We start from the raw sequence: 23,648 nt of genomic DNA, 5'->3' as shown, positions 1-23,648 counted from the left end.
ATAGCAAAACCTTCAGCCATCAGTGTCAAACCAGCAAGGGTTACTAACCATTGATTATTAATGAACATCTCTAAATAGAAATTGATTGATTGCTATGGACAACTTCTCCACTTGTCTTCTTTTCCACTCTTTAAAAGTTTTGATACATTTCCCTCACATTTTCTTTTCATAGAGAGCTTTTAATATATCGACTGTTTCTGTTATTAGTCTCACAGAGGTTTTTAACACACTAAACAAAGAAGGCTTCACTAAGGTCGACTCTCCCTCAGATTTGGATGGTTATAAGTACTGCATGGATAATCATTGCCCGGATTTGCTAATTTTTCCACCACATCTCAAAGAGGAACTGAACAACATGGAAATGTTCATAGATTACAAACTTTTATTACAGGTATGTATACTTTAATCTGTAATCCTGCAAAGACCTTTAACCTAGTATTTTATTCAGTCTGTCCACTTAAAACTTAGGGGTCAATCCAATTAGCCGCAATGATGTTGTGGGAGCGAATCATCACACAGCGGCCGCACATTACGGCGGCCTGAACCATAGGGTAGCGAGCAATTTTGTGCAAATTCAGGCAGAATCCAGGCTGCAAAGTGTGCAAGATCATGTGCCATTGCTGGCGCTTAAACGCCATGGCAACGGTACTTTGCACCCTTCGCAGCTAATTGGATTGACCCCTCAGTCATCCATTGTATGGCTGCCACTGTAAGGCACAGTCTCTCAGCTGGAACGTATTTGTATTCCAACACTCATGCTTGTTCCTGAAGAGAGGATCACCTGATCCCTGAGTCCAAGTTCTCTTTCTGTTTACTTAATAACAAAAGAAAGGGAGGGGAAACTGTGCTGTAAACTAACGTCTAGAGAAGTGGTTGCCATTGTAATAACATTACACTTAGCTGTCTGTGTGAATCATAGTGCAAAACAAAATAAAAGGCAAACTATATTGTGGTTGTGCATTCTTTGGGCAATAGTAATTTCACAAAGTATTTTGCACTAATATTGGAGTCAGCAGTTGTACTGTAGCTGGACCATTAAAAATGTGTCAGTGAGTAATTAATTCACCTGTGCACCTACTGGGTTACCTGCAAAACAGGCACTGTGTGGGGTCCTGAGGACCGAGTTTGAGAACCTATGCACTAGATCAGTGGTTCTCAAACTCGGTCCTCAGGATCCCACACAGTGCATGTTTTGCAGGTAACCCAGCAGGTGCACAGGTGAATTAATTACTCACTGACACATTTTAAAAGATCCGCAGGTGGAACTAATTATCTCACTTGCGATTCTGTGAGGTTACCTGCAAAACATGCACTGTGTGGGGTCCTGAGGACCGAGTTTGAGAACCACTGCACTAGATCACAGGTTCTCAAACTCGGTCCTCAGGACCCCACACAGTGCATGTTTTGCAGGTCTCCTCACAGAATCGCAAGTGAAATAATTAGCTCCACCAGTGGACCTTTTAAAATGTGTCAGTGAGTAATTAATTCACCTGTGCACCTGCTGGGTGACCTGCAAAACATGCACTGTGTGGGGGTACTGAGGACCGAGTTTGAGAACCACTGCACTAGATGATGGTGGTCATTCCGAGTTGATCACTAGCTGCATTCGTTCGCTGTGCAGTGATGAGACGAAAAACAAGGGACTTCTGCGCATGCGTATGCGGCGCAATGCGCACGCGCAACGTACTATTACAACGAACAATGTTTCACACAGGGTCTAGCGAAGCTTTTCAGTAGCACTGGTTGCCGCAGAGTGATTGATATGAAGTGGGTGTTTCTGGGTGACTGTTTTCAGGGAGTGTTTGGGAAAAACGCATGCATGGCTGTGCGAACGCTGGCCAGGTTTGTGACTTCAAAACAGGAACTAAACAGTCTGAAGTGATCGCAAGCGCTGAGTAGGTTTTGAGCTATTCTGAAACTGCACAAAAAAAATTTGTAGCCGCTCTGCGATCCTTTCGTTCGCACTTCTGCTAAGCTAAAATACACTCCCAGTGGGAGGCGGTATAGCGTTTGCATGGCTGCTAAAAACTGCTAGTGAGCGAACAACTCGGAATGACCACCAATATACTGTAGGATTATAGCGGCTATAAATGAACAACATATTCCCTAGATGCAATTAATACAGATTCACATTTTAAAAGTACATAACTAAAGACTGCACAACCAGGGCATTCTTAACAGCATAGTAGACCTTAGGCAAAGCAATGCACTGGGGCCCCTAAACACCCATTCACTGGAACCAATTTAAAAAAAAATCATAACTGAATCGTCCTGCAGTTCAGCACCATTTATCTACATTTTGGGGGTCATTCTGACCCGTTCGCATGCTGCTATTTTTTGCAGCGGTGTGAACGGGTCGGTTCTGCGCATGCGCAGCAGCCTCAGTGTGCAGGCGCATTGTTGCTGCTGGGCAACGACAAGAAGAACGAAGAAAGCTATCACTCCCGCGATTGCAAGAAGATTGACAGGAGGAAGGCGTTCCGGGGCATCAACTGACCATTTTCTGGGAGTGGTGCGGCGAACGCAGGCGTATCCAGAGCAGAGCGGGTGTCTGACGTCAATTCCGGGACCTGATAGGTTGAAGACATTGCAGCTGGTAAGTAACTCCAGTGCGATCAACTCAGAATGACCCCCTTTATACAGTGATTGTTAAGGGGGATACACACGGAGAGATCCGTGCTTAAATTCTATGCAATCTGACTAGATTGCTGAAAAGTTAAGCACGAATCTCTCCGTGTGTATGCCCCACAGCGATAGCGATGCGTGGCCCCGCACGGCGCTATTGCTGGTGCTAGATTAGCCTGCAGGCACAATCTAGCAGGTCCCCCACCCCCCCTCGCTCAGCACACATTGCACTGTGTACATTCGTGCTAGATCACTCAGCACACTTCCCGTGTGTACGGGGCTTTAGTGATGTGATTGGTAGATAGCTTCAGCCAACCACCAATAGCATGCTGGCCATCTTGCTGCAGGTTGGCAGCCAGAAAATGCTGCCTCGTCACTCTTATTGTGTGACCACCACCCTCCCCTGCTTCAAGGCCTCTAGAATTGTGGGGCTCTGGGCAACTGCCCAGTGTGCCTATATGTTAAGATTGCCCTGCGCACAACCCCAACATAGCTCTTTTTCGGTTCCGGTATGAATGGTCGACAATGTTAAGGTCGACAGTCATTAGGTCGACCGCTATTGGTCGACATTGACATGGTCGACATGGACAAATAGTCGACACATGTAAATGGTCGACACGTGAAAAGGTCGACATGGCTTTTTGAACTGTTTTTGGTGTAATTTTTTCCGTAACATGACCAGGAACCCCAATTAGTGTACCGCATCCCCTTGCATGGCTCACAAAGTGGGCAAGGTGCCTCGCTACGCTACCGCTGTGCTTGGCACAGGTTACTTATTCCCAATCGTAGTCCAGGTGTCGATATTTTCACATGTCAACCATTTCTCCATGTCAACCATGTCAATGTCGACCAATAGTGGTCGACCTAATGAGTGTCGACCTTAACATTGTTGACCATCTGAACGGATATCCTCTTTTTCTATTGATCCTTGTTTGTACTATAATTACTATGGGCTCTAGCTCTTACTGTTATAATATCCAATATAGGTTCAGATCTCTAGAATAATTATTGGCTATATCAGGATAATTTGACTGATAAATAGAGTGTCATTACTAAATAATTGCTGTGTTTAGGATTTTTTGAATAAGCAAATTGTAGATCATTAATAGCAGGTTGAAGAAAAAAGTAAAGGAAATGAACAGCACAATGTATTTTCTTCTAGTAAAGAGGAGAGATTGTTTATAAAATACATAAACACAATTTCTAATAAGGCAGTGTCTGTAATTCCTCCTTGAATGATTTGCTGGGGCCATCAAGTGAAAGCTCCTATGAGGAGCAGATTTGAGGGGCATACTTATCACAATCCACATTTTGCAATGTAAAAATTTACTAAAATCCTCTTGTCAAAAGACGGCCTCCGATAAGAGCCATCGATATCACACTGCTTCCTGATCCAGGTCCATAGCCGTCAATGCACATGTGTAGCCGTCAACCAGAATAATGTGCAATTTAATAACCAATAGTCTACTATGGGATAACGCCATCTGGAGATGGTGTTATCCTATTGGGGCCAAGCTCCGGAATGCAAATCCAGCAGCACTGCAGCCGCCATAGAAACCTATGAGGGTTGCATATGTGGACAAAAATGGAGGGACCACAGTAGGTATCAGAGGCATGTTTTGCGATGCATCCATAATACGTTTGAGAGATTCGCAAATGTTTAATAATAAAAAGGCCCCTGAGTGAATGACACTGGCAGCCAAACCAATGATAATGGCCTACATGCTGTACTAGCAGTATTGACGGTCTCTTGCACCACGGTCTGCAGGAGGGACAAGCTGCTCAATCCATTGCACAAGACCCAACTCTTTGGCGTGACCGGCAAAAAGATACTGATCACAAACTTTGTCTAAGAAAAGATTCCCAGTGCTTTGTAATCTACTAGTGCCTTTGAAAGTAATGTCCATACAGAATGGGACACTGACAGACAGATCATTGATCTATTGCACCCTTCCTACTTAGCAGCCACCTACTAAGAGTGGGGGGAGATATTTTTTGAGATGACCCAATACTGAGAAAGCATTCTATGACTTCACTGAGTGATACTTATGGGGCATATTATGCTTCAGTGGCTGAACAGACGTGTAGGTTGTTTGTAGAAGCCTGATGCTACTAAAGGTGCCCAGACATAGGGCACTCCGACCCAATCACCCAGACACCAGATCTCTCATACACCACATGCTCTTTGTGGATAAAGTACACACCATGGTTTGGGGATGACCACATTGCGGTCAGGTGCAGTCATCATCCAGACAGATTTAACAGAGGCCATGGGTAACGGCATATTGGGCAACATATTGCAGCATCTTTGGGCACCTTAAGGGGCTTTTGCTCTTTATATTTAGAACATTTGGTTACAGTCCGTTACTTAGGAATTTCTGGAGCAGTTATTCCCATATCTGTGTGTCAGTGGCGGAATATGTGTCACAAGCATTATTTCCATGTGTTTTGCTGATTTAACATTGTTATATCACAAAATACTTAGAACATGTAATGTTAGGGGTGAGTGCAGAAAGAACAGACCTGTTATATGCTTGCTTGCTTACTGATAAATTGTAGAATGAAGGAACATTGGTAGCTATATTAAAGTGACACAGGCATTCACTGCATCTAGAACAAATTAGTAAAATAAAAAAATTGATTAAACAAGCTAAATGGTCTTGCGTCATACCCTCTGATGCCAGAGAGCCATATTTGCCTTGGAGACATTTTTATTCTTGGGTCTTGGAAACCGCACATAAAAGCTGCAAAGATCCTGAGACGCGGACAGTGTGATTTATATCTCCATTTGTCCATTCTCTCCAGACTTGGAGGGATTGTGAGCGCCGAGGAACAATATCATTGCATCAGTGAGAGGGTTGCGTGGCAACATGTTTATGTCAGGCTGTTTATCACTGGAAACAGAATCTGCCCAGTATGGGAGCTTGATCTTTTAATCCCTAGAAGGACAATGCCAACATAAAATATAGAGCCTTTCTCTCAGCATTTTTACTTCCAGTGCTGCATGAGCAGAGATAGTGTAGGCGTACAATACTGTACATCGCCATGGAAACCACTGTAAAGACATAAATCACAGGGGATATGTATTGTCTATGGACACATTAAGAGGTCTGAGACTAGCAGGGTGAGTCAAGTCTGCTATCTACTTGTTGCATGTTTTACACTACCAAGTTAAAAGTTATCTAACTGTCTAATAAACTGAATGTCGAAAATATAAACATTGGTGGTCATTCCGAGTTGTTCGCTCGGTAATTTTCTTCGCATCGCAGCGATTTTACGCTAAATGCGCATGCGCAATGTTCGCACTGCGACAGCGCCAAGTAAATTTGCTATGCATTTAGGTATTTTACTCACGCCTTTACGAGGTTTTTTCTTCGTTCTGGTGATCTTAATGTGAGTGACAGGAAGTGGGTGTTTCTGGGCGGAAACAGGCCGTTTTATGGGAGTGTTTGAAAAAACGCTACCGTTTCTGGGAAAAACGCGGGAGTGGCTGGAGAAACGGAGGAGTGTCTGGGCGAACGCTGGCTGTGTTTGTGACGTCAAACCAGGAACGACAAGCACTGAACTGATCGCACTGGAAGAGTAAGTCTCGAGCTACTCAGAAACTGCACAGAGAAGTCTTTTCGCAATATTGCGAATCTTTCGTTCGCAATTTTGCTAAGCTAAGATTCACTCCCAGTAGGCGGCGGCTTAGCGTGTGCAAAGCTGCTAAAAGCAGCTTGCGAGCGAACAACTCGGAATGAGGGCGATAGATAGATAGATAGATAGATAGATAGATAGATAGATAGATAGATAGATAGATAGATAGATAGATAGATAGATGGATGTTTATTTATTTATTTTTATTTATACTCAGTAGAGATATCATTTAGGAATGTTACACAGTGATATTGTTCTGCCAATAGTTATTTAACTTCCTTATATATTCTCCTCGGACTTACACAACTGGAAATTCTTTGGTGGATAATTAAAAGGTGTTTGTTTATTGTGTGTCATGTGTGGAAAAGTTACTTTAGTTCAATAATTTATTGAAGTACATATCCCTAATTGCGAGTGGTATCTTTATTTACAAATGACTCACATTTTGACCGCATGGGTTTCACTATACGGTATTTCTTGAATCACTATTTGTCTGATTGGGCTCTATGCTGATTATGCGTTTCAGTCCTTTTTCACATCACCTTTTATTTCTATAATAAAATTGACTGCTGAAAAAAAAAATGATGTAAATCACTTTGATTGTAATGGCAGTCGATATGACCACTGACCCCTCCCACCTGTGTCAGGGATGCCCAGGAGAGAGTGAGGGGGTGGGAGAGAGAGACAGTGGGTAGGGAGTAGAAGAGGCAGGGAGATAGTCTTGGGATGGGGAAGAATAAAAATTAGGGGGGGGGGGGGAGATTGAGCATACTTGCCTACTCCCCTGCAGCATCCAGGAGGCTTCCAAATCTCTGGAGTTACTACCGAGTCATATGTATGCAGAGTGGAAGCCATTTTCAACTGTACTAATGTGGGGTAGGTTAACTGGCATGGTCAGATCACATTCGACTGTGCTGCCCCACAGTGTCCCCCAGTTTTTGACGGGGAGTTCCGGTCTGCAGATGTGCATAATATAATATTTAAATATTAAAAAAAATACTTTTTAAACTACATTGAATAAAACATTTTTTTTTAAACAATGTTATGAACGGTTTTGAAGGGAAAAATCGTCAGTTTAGTGGTTTAAGAGTTGTTGATAGTATGGCACTTTGGGTACAGATTCATAGACTCAGTCGCACATAGTGTTATATTAAATTAATCAGCATAGTCTCCTCTCCTCGTGCTTTCTAGTCATATTGTGCTAGAACTAAGATGCATTTTTTGGCAAAAAAATGCCTGGCGCTAGAAGATTCTCCTGCAACCTGGCATGCCAAGAGGGTCTGTTTGGCGCGACTGCAGCAAAGATGTATGAGGACATATCTTTATTCACATGGAATGTATACGCATCAGTAAATGCTATCGGTGTATTATTAATAGATCATTACCCCCTACCAAGCTTTTTATCTCACTGGTTGTGAGACCTCTCTGTCACTGTCTGTCCAACAGCCTCCTCCAGATCTAAGATAGATAGTAGTCAGACTCTCACACGGTCTCAAATAATAATGAATGATCATCCTCTCCATGTTCTAAAATGCCCTTTACTAAATTTACAACCTTGATCAAAGTTATAACATAATTATATACTACTAATTATTCAGTATACTTCCATCATCAGTGATCTAGTTCTTACCTATGGTGGATAGTGAGTATATCCTCTGATCTGTCTTCTGTTCACATTCCCAGGAAAAGTCACATAACCTGGCGGTCCATTTGGTAAAACCCTTGCTCAGCGTGAATGATGACATCATTGTGGCTAACCCTTGCCCAGGCTTTACTCTTGCCCACATGTCTGTACTGACCAGCCAGTTGGCATGCAACATATACATATGTGGCGTTAAGTCTGAATCAAGAAGAGAAGAACTACTGGAGCTCTTTACCAACCTGGAATGTCAAAGTACGTTTGCAGCTTCACAGATAGTAATGCAATACGGTGTCATTTTCTATTTCACACAGGATTCCCCATACATATATTTATGTATCATTTCTGGAAATGAGACACCCAGAAGTAAATGTATGATTATTCATGTTCATGTTTTATGATTAAGGGAACTTGATGCAATTTTTTTGTTTTCAATTTATACACATCATTTGACAGTACGATAATTAGCAAATCATTGTTATTAATTTCTTTGCTGGCTCTTCATGGAAAGATAATTAGACTTTAAATGTCTAACCCAGCAGATCTCACATAGTTAAAAAAAACAACTATGGTACATTTGTTGTCAAAGCAAGAGGGGCAGCTCATAAATGTACCCCAAGGTATCAAGTTTACCAAGGTTTTTAAAAAGTTTCTTTACCACTGGGGCAAATTATACTGTATAAATAGGACTCTCTTGGTACTTTGTGTAGTATTATGTTCTGATGTAGCATTTAGGCTAATAATAAATGTAACATTTATTATCAGGTTGGACTCAATAATTATAATTTCTTATTGCCGCTGTTCACAACAATTAAAAATGAGTGATTACTCTCAGAGACAGGGACTCTGAAATGAGCTAGCAACAGCAGTGTGTAAGAAGTGATTGCTAATGTGATCACTCCAGTTCTCCTTACAGCCAGGGTCGGAATGGCCCACAGGGATATCAGGGAAACCACCAGTAGGCCCCACTGCCTGAGGGCCCACTCCTTCCTCTAGGGATCAGGTTCCAGACTGTGCACTTGTATTATACATGGTAGATATGTTGCATTACACTGCACTAAACTATTGTGTATTTCAAGCCTCTGTAGAGGCTGGCCACACCCCCTTTGTAGGATGGCCACACCCTTAAGTATGGACCCCTATAACTGCATTCCCCTGGTGGGCCCTTCATGCCCCAGTCCTACACTGCTTACAGCACTACTGCATGTGCAGCCAAGTGCTCTTGAGATCTGCAGCCCATAGGCTGGAGAAGGCGTTAGCCACAGGGTCAAGCTCGGAGTGCATCACATTCCGGAGCTTAGCAAATTCTTGAAAAAAGTAGTCCCCATATAAACCTATGGAGCTGCTTTTGTGAGCAAAAACTGGGGACCGATATCTCCGGTGGACCCCCCTAGATAAATTCAGCGGATACTACAGGTATAAATTTGTGGATATTCCCCTTAAACTGGTATTTTCAGGCGATAGCTCTCAAAGTTTGGTAATTAGGCCCCTAAGTCTGTTAAACAATAGTTGTGTTTAGTGTTTTCTTTTATTACGCCTTTTATGGTTTGTCCAAGAGGCACAGGGTTTATTTTCGTTCTCATAACCCAAATGCCTGAGACAAGCTTTTATATGAGCATTTAGTATCCAATATTAGAAAATGTAATAGCGGCCTGCCTGTCAAGGTCATGCTAGGGCAAATGGCCCTTTATGAAAACAGCCCTGCATGCAGCCACCGGAAGTCATTCCTAGGAGTCTGATGCAGCAACAGTAGAAGTCATGACTTACTTCTTTAGGGACCGTGCATAGTTCAGAGCTAAAACTGTCATTGGTACCGATACTGGTCAAATGAGTGACGTCTTTTATACTAAAATACATTTGGTATTGTATACTGATGTTGTATAACAGAAGCCACAAATACTGTAAATGTAAAGTGTGAAATCTAATACAAAGTGTAAAAGATTTGACGCTCCAATAATACAGCGTTATGATTAAGTTTCCTAACCTGTAAGAGCCCTGAGCCTTGAAAGAACCTTATAAAAATATATAGAGGCACTGGTGGTACTGGCTATGTTTTTATTATAACATGAAATAATCGCTAATCGCAGAGGTTTTTTTTTCAGATATTAAGATGCTAAAAGAGAATTTCACGGACATCGACCCATCGGATCCTAGGTTACAGAAAGCAAAAGTCATCCTGCTGCTGCCGCAGTGTTCTGGGTCAGGCCTTAGTGATCCAGTGGAGTTTGTGTTAAACGAACATGGAGGTAATTTTGTCATTAGATAAACATGTATTTTAATACTTTCAGTCTATGTTTTCTTGAACTTTATAAATATGTAAGCGACCCCCTGTTTCCCCACCGGTGGCTCTATCTTCGGTACTAAAAATTAATTCTGATCATTCCTTTGTCAGGCTATGATCAAGAATGCTTCACTTACCAAAGGCAAGGCTGTAGTGATTAAGCTGGCCACACATCAGATAATCTTTCCAACCAGACAACTAGTATCTGGTTGGAATGAAAATCTGACAATATACTTTATGGGAGAAAAGAACAATTGGCTGTTTGGTCCCAAATTCTGGAAAACCGTTGAAAAACTTGTTCAGACGATTTGGTTAAATTCGTTTGATTTAACCAACTTGCCTGAACGATTATTTTCGTCCATATTCCAGTGTTTTAGAGCAAATGGCTGCTTGTTGTTTGCTCCTATGCATTATCAGACCAACTTTCATTCAACTAACTAATGGTCCATCTTGTAGTACACACCTGAATGATGTGCCAACTCATTGATGTGGCGTTGCGATGTGCCATATATGTGCCATATACGCTACACGATCTGCTGTACAATGATGCGATATATCTTTACACACTGAATGTAACAACACTACGTTATCCGTGGCATCATCCCATCGGATGTGCAGCTCATCAGATGGGACAATACAACCACCCAATTCAAATTGGGTGTATTTGGGGGTACACGCTATATGATGGTAGCTGTGATCCACCGCGGATCTCAAGATCGCCCAATATATCGTATAGAGTGTACCCACTTTAACTCAATACATCTAATTAATTTTTACACCAGACCAGCTAACTTCTCTCAAGCTGCACGACTTTGTCAGATCACAGAAGTAAGGGGACACTGTCTGCTTACTTCTGTATGTGTTAACATAATAACTAAATAAGATAAACTTGTGAGACCCCCCACTTTTAACCAGCACTGGTTACCCCAAAATCAGGGGGGAAACTGACATGGAGCCCCCACTGATATCTGTGTAACTATAACTGAGCTTTGCAATCCCTGTTTAACCACAGTGGGGTACACATTGTGATAGGGTCCTTCAATCATATTTCCAAAATAGTCCCAGGTCAGTTTTCCCCAGGGCTGGCTTTCCCACATGCAAAAATGCATGTGGGGCCCTCTTCTGTCCCTGGGTTTTGGGTATGGAGGTAAAAAAAAGTGTTGTTAATAATAATAATAATATTATAAGAGTTGTTATTGGTGAACTACAAGTCCAAGCATGGCCTGGTTGCCAATGTCTGCTGGGGCTGGCTGGCACTTGGAGAACAACAAGTGTCAGCTTGCCTTGGCACCACGGCTAGCTGGAACCTATAGTTTACAAAGGAACAATATGAAAAAAAGCACTAACATAGATTTAGGGGAAAAATATTATAGAAAAAACTAGCATTAGTATACTATTGGCCTTGTGTTATTCTGTAGTTTCCTGTCCCGTTGTCCTGAAATAGTCCAGTTTGTCTCCAGTGTATAGTGCTTGTGGAAAATTAAATTAAAAAAATAGAAAAAAATAAAGACCAACCAGACATCATTTACACATTGAAATAGACAACGTACTGTAGTTCCAGCCAGGATTGACCGAAGCTACTTGCCTATCTTTAGTATTGGCCCTTTGCTTATATAGCACTTGTCATGGGTTACCTCAGGTAACATGTTTTATTTCTTTATCTAATTGGAATGACAGTGTATGGCCATTTGTATTGAATGAACAATATAGTTCTGGTGTATGACCAACATTAACAATGCGGCAACATGGAAGAGCTAAGGACTGGGGGGTGGGGGGATTTATCCGATCTTGGAGAGATATAAAGTGAAGAAGTTGCTCATAGCTTATGTGGTAAAGTACATAGTGGGTTGGGTTATAAGCAGGATGAGATGGTTGGTTTTAAATATATGTGAAGATAGAATGATTTCATAATTACTAGTATTAATATGATACTTGAAAAGAATAGTGTTGGCAATGGAAGATACAGTAATAGCTCAGTTTGAGTGTATAGTAAAGCAGATGAAAGGAGATTGTACCAATATATGTTAAAAGCAAACAGTATTTAAGGGCATTAGCTGTAACTGTGATATTGATCTCAGAGCCCCTTTTATCACTCACATAGATAGAATACAAGAATGGGCTTTCCAAATCTCAAGTTCTGGAAAGTCATCACTAGAACCAACAGCTGTATATGGGGTATCTGCAGATCATTGCATTAGACCAGGGGTGGGTAATTATTTCAGCTGAGTTGCCACTTAACACTTTCCTGTCAGTATTCGAGGGCCGCACACAAAATAGCAACTCCCCCACGTGCCAAAAATATAGGGACGTGGCTTCATGGGGAAGGGGTGTGGCCAAAAATAATACAGATTCATATTAGGCTGCACAATAGTCTCCATTATTCAAATTACACCACACAGTAGCGCCACTTACACACATTACGCCAGGTAGAGCCCCTGTCTCACATTACACCAAGTAGAGTCCCCTTTTACACATTACGGCAGGTACAGCTCTCTGTTACACATTACAGCAGGTAGAGCGCCCTTTTACACATTACTGCAGGTAGAGCCCCCTTTCACACATTACGGCAGGTAGAGCTCCCTTTAACACATTACGGCAGGCAGAGCTCCCTTTTACACAGTATGGAAGATAGAGTACCCTTTTTTACACAGTACCGAAGGTAGAGCCCCCTTTAACACATTACAGCAGGTAGAGTCCCCTTTTACACATTAACATTTTATTTGGGATAATCATTGCACAGCAAGCAAGATATCCAGTGTCTTATCGCCCCTGGGAAAAGGTGTGACACAGTGACAGAACACGGTGGGGGTGACACAGTGACAGAACATGGGGGTGTGACACGGTGACAGAACATGGGGGTGTGACACGGTGACAGAACACGGGGGGTGACTTAATGACAGAACACGGGGGTGACACGGTGACAGAACACGTGGGGGTGACTCAGTGACAGAACACGGGGGGGAGGGTGTCTCAGTGAAAGAACACAGGGGGGGGGGGGGGGGGTTGGGGGTGGTACAGCAAGAGTTAAAGATCTCCCCCCTAACCTAAAAACAGTGTGACGCCACTGCCTGCACAAACAAACATATACACACACACACATTCTCACATATACACTCACATATATATACACACACACTTTCTTTCACTCACATTTTCCATTAACATACTGATCTGGCTGGCTGGCAGTGGCAGGAAGGATGGATCTGTAGCAGTGGCTCTTGTCCCGTGTAGCTTCGCCCCCCTGGAGTCCCGTGTAGCCACTAGCCCCACCCCCTCATCGCTGCATAGCTCCGCCCCCTTTTCAGCTGAACACTGCTGTTGTCACTGGGGACTCTGGAGGCGGGAGGTGGAGGCTACAAGGCAAGAAGATGACAGTGTGGCAGGTGCCGTGCAGCAGCAGCAGCAGGGGAGACAAGCGCTGGCAGCTTGGAGGTACTGCAGAGCAATGACAAGCAGCTCAGTCGGTCGGGCTGCTTGCCATTGAGTGCTGGTGGGAAGCAGTGGGCCGGGTAGGATCGGTTTGCGGGCCGTATTTTGCCCACCCCTACATTAGACAGATCTGCAATCAGTTGTAGGCCACAGTCATAGATTCTACTCTAGCTGTAGGATCTTGGTGAAACATGAAGATTATGTCCATGGAGGCTGATGTGGGCAGTCTGTGTATCCTATCTATCATTAGATCAAGCTTCAAGACAATGGAAGTAGACAGTCTAAGATTTCTTCTACTCTGAGTTATGGTGACAGATTGGTCTGGAGCTTTAAGATGGGTACACACGTAGCGATTTTTACTGACTAGATTGCTTAGAAATTAAGCACACATCACTTCGTGTTTAGGGCGCCGGCAACAGCGATGAATGCCAAATCTAGCTAGATCACTCACTTCACCGCTGGGTGAAGAGAGTGCCCCCCCCCCCCCCTCGCTCAGCACACATCGCGCTGTGTGCTGAGCGTTCTGTGATAGAACGCTCAGCACACATTTCCACGTGTATACCCCCCTTTAATTAGCTCAGTTTGTTTCTATGTGGCCTTTACCTCCACCTTGCAAATCTCTAATGCATAGTTTCCCAAACTCTGCCATTACGGTCTAGGTTTTAAGGATATCCATGCTTGACAGTGGCAAACACTGGATTTAGTCAGGGGGGTTTCCTCCATGGTTTGTGCGTGTATATATATATATATATATATATATACATACATACATACATACATACATACAGACATACATACATACATACATACATACAGTATATATAACTCCAATGTCCAAACCAGAGAAACCACTGAGCTCCAGCTCAGGTAAACCAGCACACTACTTTCTGTCTGAATACTGATTTTACTTATTCCCGTGAGGTGCATACTTGAATTGCAAGCATCAAACACATATATGGGTAAAGCATCATGAATGAAAACATCAGATACTTAACATCCCGACATCTGTTTCGTTTGCCTTCGTCAGGGGATTTAAGGTGTCATAATGCCAGCGCACTGCGCAATCTGCAGTGCTGATCAGAAAAGTGTCATGTGCAAAGAAGGCCAAACTCCATAGATAGATTATCAAAAAAGAGAATGGCACCATTATAGGCATTGTCACCTCTTGAGATATCCAAAAAGACTAAGAGCCCAACATGCCCAGCTCAGAAAGACCATCAAGATCCATACCATCAACACCAAATAACCCCTGTGCAAAGTGTATATGTTATACATACCACCAGTGTCTGGGAGGCGGGAGCAAGCCGGCGGCACTGTGTGAGGACAGAGGGAGGTGCTGTGGCTCAGCATGCAAAGACAGCAGCTCTCCCCAGACATTCTCTATGCAGAGCTAGAGCTCTCTGCTACTGCACTAGGTCCGCCGTCACGATTGCGGGTTTTACTGAGATGGAGACACTGCAGTCTCAGTCTCAAAAATAAAAAAATTGTCTCATCAGGGGGGGTTTCCAGGTGCTTGGAGACACCCCCTGTGTGCACCGGTGCTTGAGTCCAGATGTGTAAATCAAATTGACTAAGATACTAATTAAGTCACCTGTGCTCAAGCAAGGATATCCTAAAAATCTGGACTTTAATGGTGGAGTGTGGGAAACTCTGCCGTAATGGATACTAAAAGATCAGCACAGATTGCTCAGTGCAGAGCCTAAACATTCATATGAGAGATTTATCAGAAGCACTTTGCCATGTTTCCAAATCATAAAGACTACATAGCACGTGGCGTTGTCAAGCTTACCCATGCCAAAGCAGTACCGCCTTCATACGACCTCTAGGAACATATGTTGTATGGCTGAATGTGCCAAAGAAATAAAAAATACAGCAAAATGCTGCATAAAAGGCTTGTACTATCTAGTGGCTATGTACCCAATGTCCTTCCTTTGTGATCTGTGGACTATTTTAGGTGCAGTGTCAGCCTTGACAGCACTGAAATGGAACAGGCTGTGTTAAATAAAAAAATTAAAAAAACTCACTGCAGTGCCAATATGACACAGGCGCAAGTATGAAATCAAGAGGAGATGGGTAACCAGCCTGAGAGATGTGCTTGTGACCAGTGATGCCAGGAACACTGCTTACAGGAAAACAGCTGTTTCCCCTTTAATAATTTAGTTGAAATGGATTCGGTATGAAATACTGATGGTCGGGATGCCGGCAGTCACGTGACCGACAGCGGCACCCCGACAATGAGGATCCCGACATGGGCAGTGGTAAAATACTTACCTGCCCCCTACCCTAACCCTTGGAGGGTGGGGGGAGTAGCTGGGGCCAATCAGGGGGGGTGGGGGGGGGGTGGCATCTTAGGCTAACCACCCCTTCGTGCCTAACCGTAACAACCCCCCCCCCCCGGGCCCTAACCCTAATACTCACCTCAGTCATTCCTGCAGTCGGTGTTACAGCGCCGGCCTCCTGAGTGGTGTCGGGATTCCGGCATCGGTCACATAACCACTATCTTCCTTGAACAAGGGATTTACAGATGGAGCCGCGCTCATCTGAGGCGGCTCCATCGCAAATGAGCACTCCTGGTGTGATTAGATGATCCGTCCGCCTAGTAACACCGGGAGACACTCCCATTCAGAGCCTATCTGTCCGGGCACGCTGATGTAGATGCTCTCCATTCAAGTGCATGGGGCGCGTCTCCGTCGTGGGTGCGTGCCCGGGCGGAAGGTGACGCTCTAGGCGATTGGCGCGCCCTAGTCACAGACTGGGCCATGACTAGCATGACTCCATCTGTATGTTTTATTTTTAGGCTGCCACAAAGTATCTGTAGCACAGTACAAAGAGAACATAATTAATAACAAACTTTACACTATAAACAGGGATCAAAAAGACTTTACAGGGGCAAAATGAGTGATATAATAAAACAGAATGAGATCGTTATAATAGGAGCAATTAGTGATGCGCCTGGGAAAGTCAGGCAGAGAGGATCATGGTCCCTGATTGTAAGGCCGGGTGCAGTGGAGACAGGAATAGTGCAGTGTGAGAACCAAGAGGGCCCTGCGCATGAGAACCCACAGCCTATGGATGTACTGTAAATGAAGCTTTGCTGTGTATGTGATTCTCATATTCAATTGAATAAATCAGTCTGTACCATTTTTTGTGTAGATACTGCATTGCTTCAGGATCTGTCTCAAGGATCTGTGTCAGCTGATAGACTCAATGATTTGGCCAAGCAACAACTTTCAGAGATAAACCATGCAAAGAAGTGTAAGTAATTAACATTCTTTATTACGGTTTGTTTGAATTACTTACAAAAATGTGTCTTACTACAAGATATTGTATTGCCAAGACCAGTGCAAGTACTTTGGGTGCCCCACCCACCACCTTTAGGTGCCCCTTCCCTTCCCATGGCATTGCAGCTTCTTGTAACATCGTCACACTCTCATCACAGCACTAACATAGAGGCTGCTTCTCTGTCCTATTACCGCCTGACCATCTATGTGGAGGTGCTGCAGCATTATATATAATGGGTGCAGGGTGTGCGGAGTACATGGGCCCCTGGGTCAGGGAAGGCTCACAGTGCCCACCTTGCACTCATACATTTTACAGCTCCAGCGTTGGTGAACTACAAGTACCAGGAAATTGGCTTGGCCACTATTTTTCCCAAGAGTTGGACATGTGCAGTTGAAAAATCACCGGGAACTTGGGGCAGGTGCCGTGTTCCCGGGGACCTGAACATGATCTGAAGATTCTGTCACAGTGCAAGAGTATGCTCAGTAATTGCACCAGCAAAAGGCCCCATACAGAGACTGCACACTGGCCCCCTCCTTTCTTAAACTGCCCATGTACTGAGGGGATATTAAAAGCATTGGATATGTGACATTGTGTCACCCATTTAGGGCCTGTTTCAGACTCGCATGCAATGCGGGCGCATCTGCAGCTGACTTCCTTGCTTGGAAATAAGTGCAAATATCCACCAGTATTCAGAACCTGCCCCATATATGTGACTGCATCGCCCCACCACCTCTAGCTATCATTAGCATGCATTTGCATCAGCCCTATCCCTGGTGCAAGAAAGCATCTGACACAGACATATATCTGCATGCGCACAGCTCTGAATAGCCCACAGTACACTTATACTATCTGCAAATACTCTGTGCCGCCCAGTTACACCCACTAAGTGGCAAACAGAGATGCAGAGCGAGAGTCGTAGAGATGCAGACCGAGAGTCGTAGAGATGCAGACCGAGACTCTGAAGCGCCAGCAGTTGTGTATGCAGGCTCAGACACATGCACAGTTGCTAAAAATCGCAAGATCTGTTCACAGAGCAAAGTGGTGTGCAACTTTGAATCAGGCCAAGGGTCAGACTGACCCACAGGTGCACAGGGGAAATCCCTAGTGGACCCCACTTTCTGTGGGCCCAATTACCTCTTCTAGAGGGTCAGGTTCTGGACCATGCACTCAAATCATACATTGTTGCTCTACTAGAAGCTTAGTAACTTAGTGGATGAACTTGGGTGCTTGGATTATTTCCATGGAAACTATAACAAGAGTAGCACTCCTGCCAATCAAAGTGGACGTTTCTGACATACCCCTAGCCACTCTATTATAAAGGGGCCCTGCTCTTTGCAGGCTATGTCCTCTCTAGTGGATATCAGAGTCACTATGTTGTGGCTAGCCACACCCTTTAAGCATGGGCCCCTACCACTACATTCCCAAGGGGGGCCTTCATGCCCCAGTCTCACACTGATCAGGCCCAAGTATTTATGTACCATAACTATTGGTGCATTGGGCAATCTTATGTCTTTCAGGGTGCAGTATAGTGATACTCTTTGCTGCTTTCTTTTCCTTCCAGTTGGCAAGGTCCTGGGCATTGTGTACTGCACGTGCTCCATTTATCCTGAGGAAAACGAACATGTGATAGAGGAAGCTCTTCAGCCCAAAATGGAAGGAGTCAAAGAGCAGCCATATAGGTGAGCCCTGTATATAGGTAGCACCTACTAATATTATAATTTACCGTATACATCTCCTTATGCCAAATTACTATTTTCTATATATTAAACCTGGTCAAAATGTGAAATTATTCACTAAAAACAGATGTATTGTTACTTACTAAAACCTTTGTGATGTTCAGAATTGTGTGTTTACCGGGAATCTAGGCTCAGTGTCTAATGCAGGGGTAAAACTATCGATAGTTTGTATACAGATGGTTTTACAACATTGAGGTTATCAATAGATGGTACCATCGATGTTGACCTTTAGTCATGTGACATGATTGCTTAAGGACACAGTTCAGCTTGTCTCTCTAATGCATTGCAGGCTCAGCCCTCCTGTTATTCCTCTGTGCTCATCAGCAGAAGTCATGTCCACCTCTAATAAGTTCTTTAAAATGGAACCATCAGAGACTTGCAATGGTTGTTTTTTTGCTGTCCTGACAAGAGAGGTAAGTCAAGGATATTATAAATATTGGTTGTTAATATGTATTATACAGATGTGTCCTCTTAAAAGTAGCCTAAATATGCCATGTGATGCAAGACACTTGGGGCTAGTGGGCTAGCAGGTCCTGTTCTACTCTGCTGGCTCCAGGTGTCTTTTTACCCGACAATGGAGCAGATGTATTAACCTGGAGAAGGCATAAGGAAATGATAAACCAGTGGTAAGTGCAAGATGATAAACGCACTAGCCAATCAGCTCCAATATGCAAATTGACAGTTAGGCGCTGACTGGCTGGTGCGTTTATCACCTTACACTTGTCACTGGTTTATCACTTCCTTATGCCTTTTCCAGGTTAATACATCTGCCCAAATTTGTTTTAGTCGCAATATGATGTGACTATGACACACCAGGAGACTGTGCTGATTAATTTGATATGTAACACTTGTATATCTGTGTGTGATGCAAAAAAGACACCCAGCTCTAGCCGAGTCATACGTGACCTGACACAACTGCTGCAAAATGTATGAGGACACAGCTGTAGGGGGAAAAAAATAAGTATGTTTACAACAAACGATGTTGTAGTCAATGGCTTTGTCAGCAATTGTTCTGTTAGAGTGTCTACTGCTACAGTTATTTGTCCTGTTAGAGTGTATACTGCTACAGTTATTGATAGAGTTCTGATAGTGGATTACTGCATATAAAGATCTAGTTAAAAATCCAGGTTCTCTAGCAGGAACATCGGAGGGGCTGCAGTGATAGGACTAAGGGCCTGATTCAAAGATGTAGACAAATGCCTTTGCAGCTGCGATTCAGTACACAAATGTTGCAGCCGTCAGTATTTGTATTTAGCCATCCACTGAAGGCGACGCTGACATTGGACCCACTACCTTCTGAGTAACAGTATGGCCACTCAGCATGGCCAGTGGAAGTAAGACACAGTAGCCATGTTTACTGCATATAGAATCACAATTACAAGCTGAGACACAGCTCCAACACGATCACGACACACCTTCGGTAAGTAGCCGCTCCCAATTATCTCCTATAAACACTCTATGACAGTCAATCACAAATAAATCCACACTGTGACTACTGACATACGACCACTGCGGTATATGCGCAGTGTGGCTTAAATGCATGAGAGGGGCAAATACTCATTCCACTGTGTGCAACATTGATATTGCGTTCATCTCTGAATCAGGACCTGAGATAGACAATAGTCTTTCAGAATTGTAGACTACGGGGGTAATTCCAAGTTGATCGCAGCAGGAAATTTTTTAGCAGTTGGGCAAAACCATGTGCACTGCAGGGGGGGGGGCAGATATAACATTTGCAGAAAGAGTTAGATTTGGGTGGGTTATAGTATTTCTGTGTAGGGTAAATACTGGTTGCTTTATTGTTACACTGCAAATTAGATTGCAGATTGAACACACCACACCCAAATCTAACTCTCTCTGCACATGTTAAATCTGCCCCCCTGCAGTGCACATGGTTTTGCCCAACTGCTAAAAAATTACCTGCTGCGATCAACTTGGAATTACCCCCTACATGTCCACCATTCATAGAACAGGAAACCAGATAACTCCTGAAGCAGAGAGAAGACATTTTGTCACTACTGTACATATGTTTATAAAGCCTCTTAACCACTTGCCTCATATGTGACCGCACCAGGCTGGGCTTTCCCTGACATGGTGGCACTTGATGTGATCAGTCAGAAATGTCTGCTGTCAGCAACTGTAACTCTCAGGGAGATCTCCCGGTCGCCTCAGTGTCTGGTGTGCTGCTGATCGGGCAGCATGGCGGCACTCATGGCTGCAGACATTAGCAGCCGCAGGGGAAATGTAATAGAAGCCACCTTAACCTTCCCTGTGTACCCTGGAGGCTTAAAAACATAAACAGAAGGGTTTGGAAACCGCACTGGACCTAATTTGTCAGGAAATGGATGATTAAGTAGTTAATTGTGAACACTGGCGTGCGCAGCACATTTTATTAGGGGGTGCACCGTTGGAGGGGTGTGTCTAGCATCGCCTTTTGGGCGTGTCTAGCACCATCTATTGATGGTCAATGCATATAAAATATCCACCTTTGTAGCAATCCTAATAAAGCAGATACATAGTCAGATGTTGTGGTGTGCACCAAACAAACACCCATGATGGCACTCACTGCAATTATACTGCTCCTCCTCAGCCTGGTCTGGCTCCCCCTCTCTTTACCCTGCAAGCTGCAGTAGCTTACTTACAAGTCAGTCACTCACTGACTCTGACAGTCGCAGACTAGTACTGCTGCTGCTGGAAAAACGAGTGACGTGTCAATGCTGCTGCCGGACGTCTTCCAGTATTGAATTTGTCTTCCTAAGAGGAACGCTGGCTGCATGCTGGTCCTCATCAGTGGCTGGCGTTGGCATAGCATAGAAGGAGAGAGGTGGGCATGTGGTGGGTGGGCGTGCGAGCAGCATGATGTAGTCACGTCACATCACGCTGTTTTTGTACATGGAGGTGGAGCCAGGAGTTTGAAAGCCGGTGGCAGTGGCACCCTTGATTAACCCATGTGTCCGGTCAGTAAGGCAGTCCTGACAGGGTGCAGCGCAGAGGGGGCAGTAATCGGCCTGCTCGGCGATCGCTGCATCAGGCATGTGAGATCGGGGTGACAGACATTAGGGGGTGCCTGTGCGCACCAGGCACCCCCCCTGCGCACACCTATGATTGTGTACCAACATGCTGGCTATAGTTATGTGCGAATTTGTACTAGATCTTAGTTGGTGGTGCTCCCAGATGATAAGTCCAAATAGACTATACAAAGAGGGGTTTTTGCGTAAGATGCAAAGGAAAGGGGACTAAATGCCTTTTCCGGGGCACACTTGTAAATTCATAAATAAATGTATAGTTAAAGATTAACTTTTCATTCATAATTTTTAAAATAGAAATACAGATACATATACCAGGTTATGTTGTGGCATAGCCCTGCTGATTTAGAAATACCAAATAAGATTTACCATAAATCAATAAACGTTTATAGCGAAAATATAGCAAAAGTGTGTGTGTGTATGTATGTGTGTATATATATATATATATATATATATATATATAGCAACACAATTTTTGAGAGGCACTCCTCGGCTTTGTAAATAATTTCCACAGCTACAACTGCATGCTTTCAACGTTTCAGGTGCACTTTATTAGCACCTTTCGTCAGGATGACTAATAAAGTGCACCTGAAACGTTGAAAGCATGCAGTTGTAGCTGTGGAAATTATTTACAAAGCCGATGAGTGCCTCTCAAAAATTGTGTTGCTGTACATTGTGCCCTAGAGGTTCGGAGGGGGCACCCAGGTACTATCTGTTACTGTTTTATGGAGTGCCGGTCAAAATTGCTAGAATATATATATATATATATATCTCAATGCAAAAAGTGTCCCTGGCACTCCGGACTTATGCTTAGCTTGCTCCGGTGCCCTCCTCTCAGATTTGCATCCATGTATAACGTCCTTGGTTCCTCAGTCTGAGGAAGGGGCTAAGTTCCCCGAAACGTCACAATAAATTTGCCCTGCGGGGCTTTTGTTCACCAAAGCTATTGCCTTTCAAGTCTCTGAGTGCCGCCCATACCAAGGACGTTTTATATATATATATATATATATATATATATATTAGAGATGAGCGGATTCGGTTTTACTCGGTTCTCAAAACGGCATCTTATTGGCTCACGGATGTCACGTGTTTTGGATAGCCAATCAGATGCCGTTTTTAGAACCGAGTAAATCCGAGTAAAACCGAATCTGCTCATCTCTAATATATATATATATATATATATATATATAGGTATCCGGAGACCATCAGTTTATCTGTAATTAGGGTTAATTTAGACGGTCTGATCGGCCTATTCTCCACCACTCACAATTCATATGAATAAACATCACAGGTGTAACCAAAGTTGTTTTTGTTGGAGTTTGTATGTACTCTCTTTTTTTGGTGTTTTACCTAAAATGAGTAACTAAATTTCAACACATGTGTTGTAACCCACCAATCAGTCGTGTGGGTGACCAACTGTCCTACAAATATTGACAATTGGTAACCTGTTACAATGCCTCTAATGTATATTGAAATTTTTGGGCTTTCGGTAGTGCTCCACCAATCAGTCGTGTGGACAGCCCCCCGCCAACACCATCAAAATAGTGGAATAATTCAAATTGCAAAAATGGAATATAATTGCTCGAAGTGTACACACACTTTCAGCTCATAGGTGGCAGCCCACCAATCAGTCATGTGGGTGACCACCTATCCTGCAAATATTGACAAATAGCAACCTATACAAATGCCTCTGATGAATTAACAAGGCATGGATTATGGATGGTTTCCACCAATCAGTCGTGTGGACAGAACCCTTCAAATGATGCAAAGTATACAATCAGAAATTGTGAGAAAATTAAGTTTTGCAAAAACAATGTACTATGCAGTGCTTAGGATATATAGGCACTGACTGTGCTGTCTATTCAACCTTCTGTTAAATGTGCATTCGTTAATGCAATGAAATACACTGACTGTGCATACTGCCTTGAGAAATGTGCATATATGACTGCATAAAATTTGTGGACTGTAAGTCATAGGTATCTATGAAGCAT

The 23,648-nt window shown here is 43.5% G+C and overlaps 1 protein-coding gene across 2 annotated transcripts in view; it reads left to right on the top strand.

Moving 5' to 3' along the window:
* NSUN7 (NOP2/Sun RNA methyltransferase family member 7) overlaps window positions 1-23,648 on the top strand; it is a 421,001-nt gene that overhangs the window by 113,290 nt on the left and 284,063 nt on the right. For both annotated transcript variants that reach the window (XM_063921030.1, XM_063921029.1), the window contains exons 6-11: window positions 208-391; window positions 7,948-8,158; window positions 10,006-10,149; window positions 16,767-16,868; window positions 18,457-18,574; window positions 18,921-19,044. In XM_063921030.1, coding sequence (XP_063777100.1) covers window positions 208-391; window positions 7,948-8,158; window positions 10,006-10,149; window positions 16,767-16,868; window positions 18,457-18,574; window positions 18,921-19,044 — 883 coding nt within the window. The remainder of the gene's footprint in view (window positions 1-207; window positions 392-7,947; window positions 8,159-10,005; window positions 10,150-16,766; window positions 16,869-18,456; window positions 18,575-18,920; window positions 19,045-23,648) is intronic.

This window comes from Pseudophryne corroboree, chromosome 1 (genome assembly GCF_028390025.1).
Source record: "Pseudophryne corroboree isolate aPseCor3 chromosome 1, aPseCor3.hap2, whole genome shotgun sequence".
Taxonomy (NCBI): domain Eukaryota; kingdom Metazoa; phylum Chordata; class Amphibia; order Anura; family Myobatrachidae; genus Pseudophryne; species Pseudophryne corroboree.
This window is presented reverse-complemented; position numbering and strand designations above follow the sequence as displayed.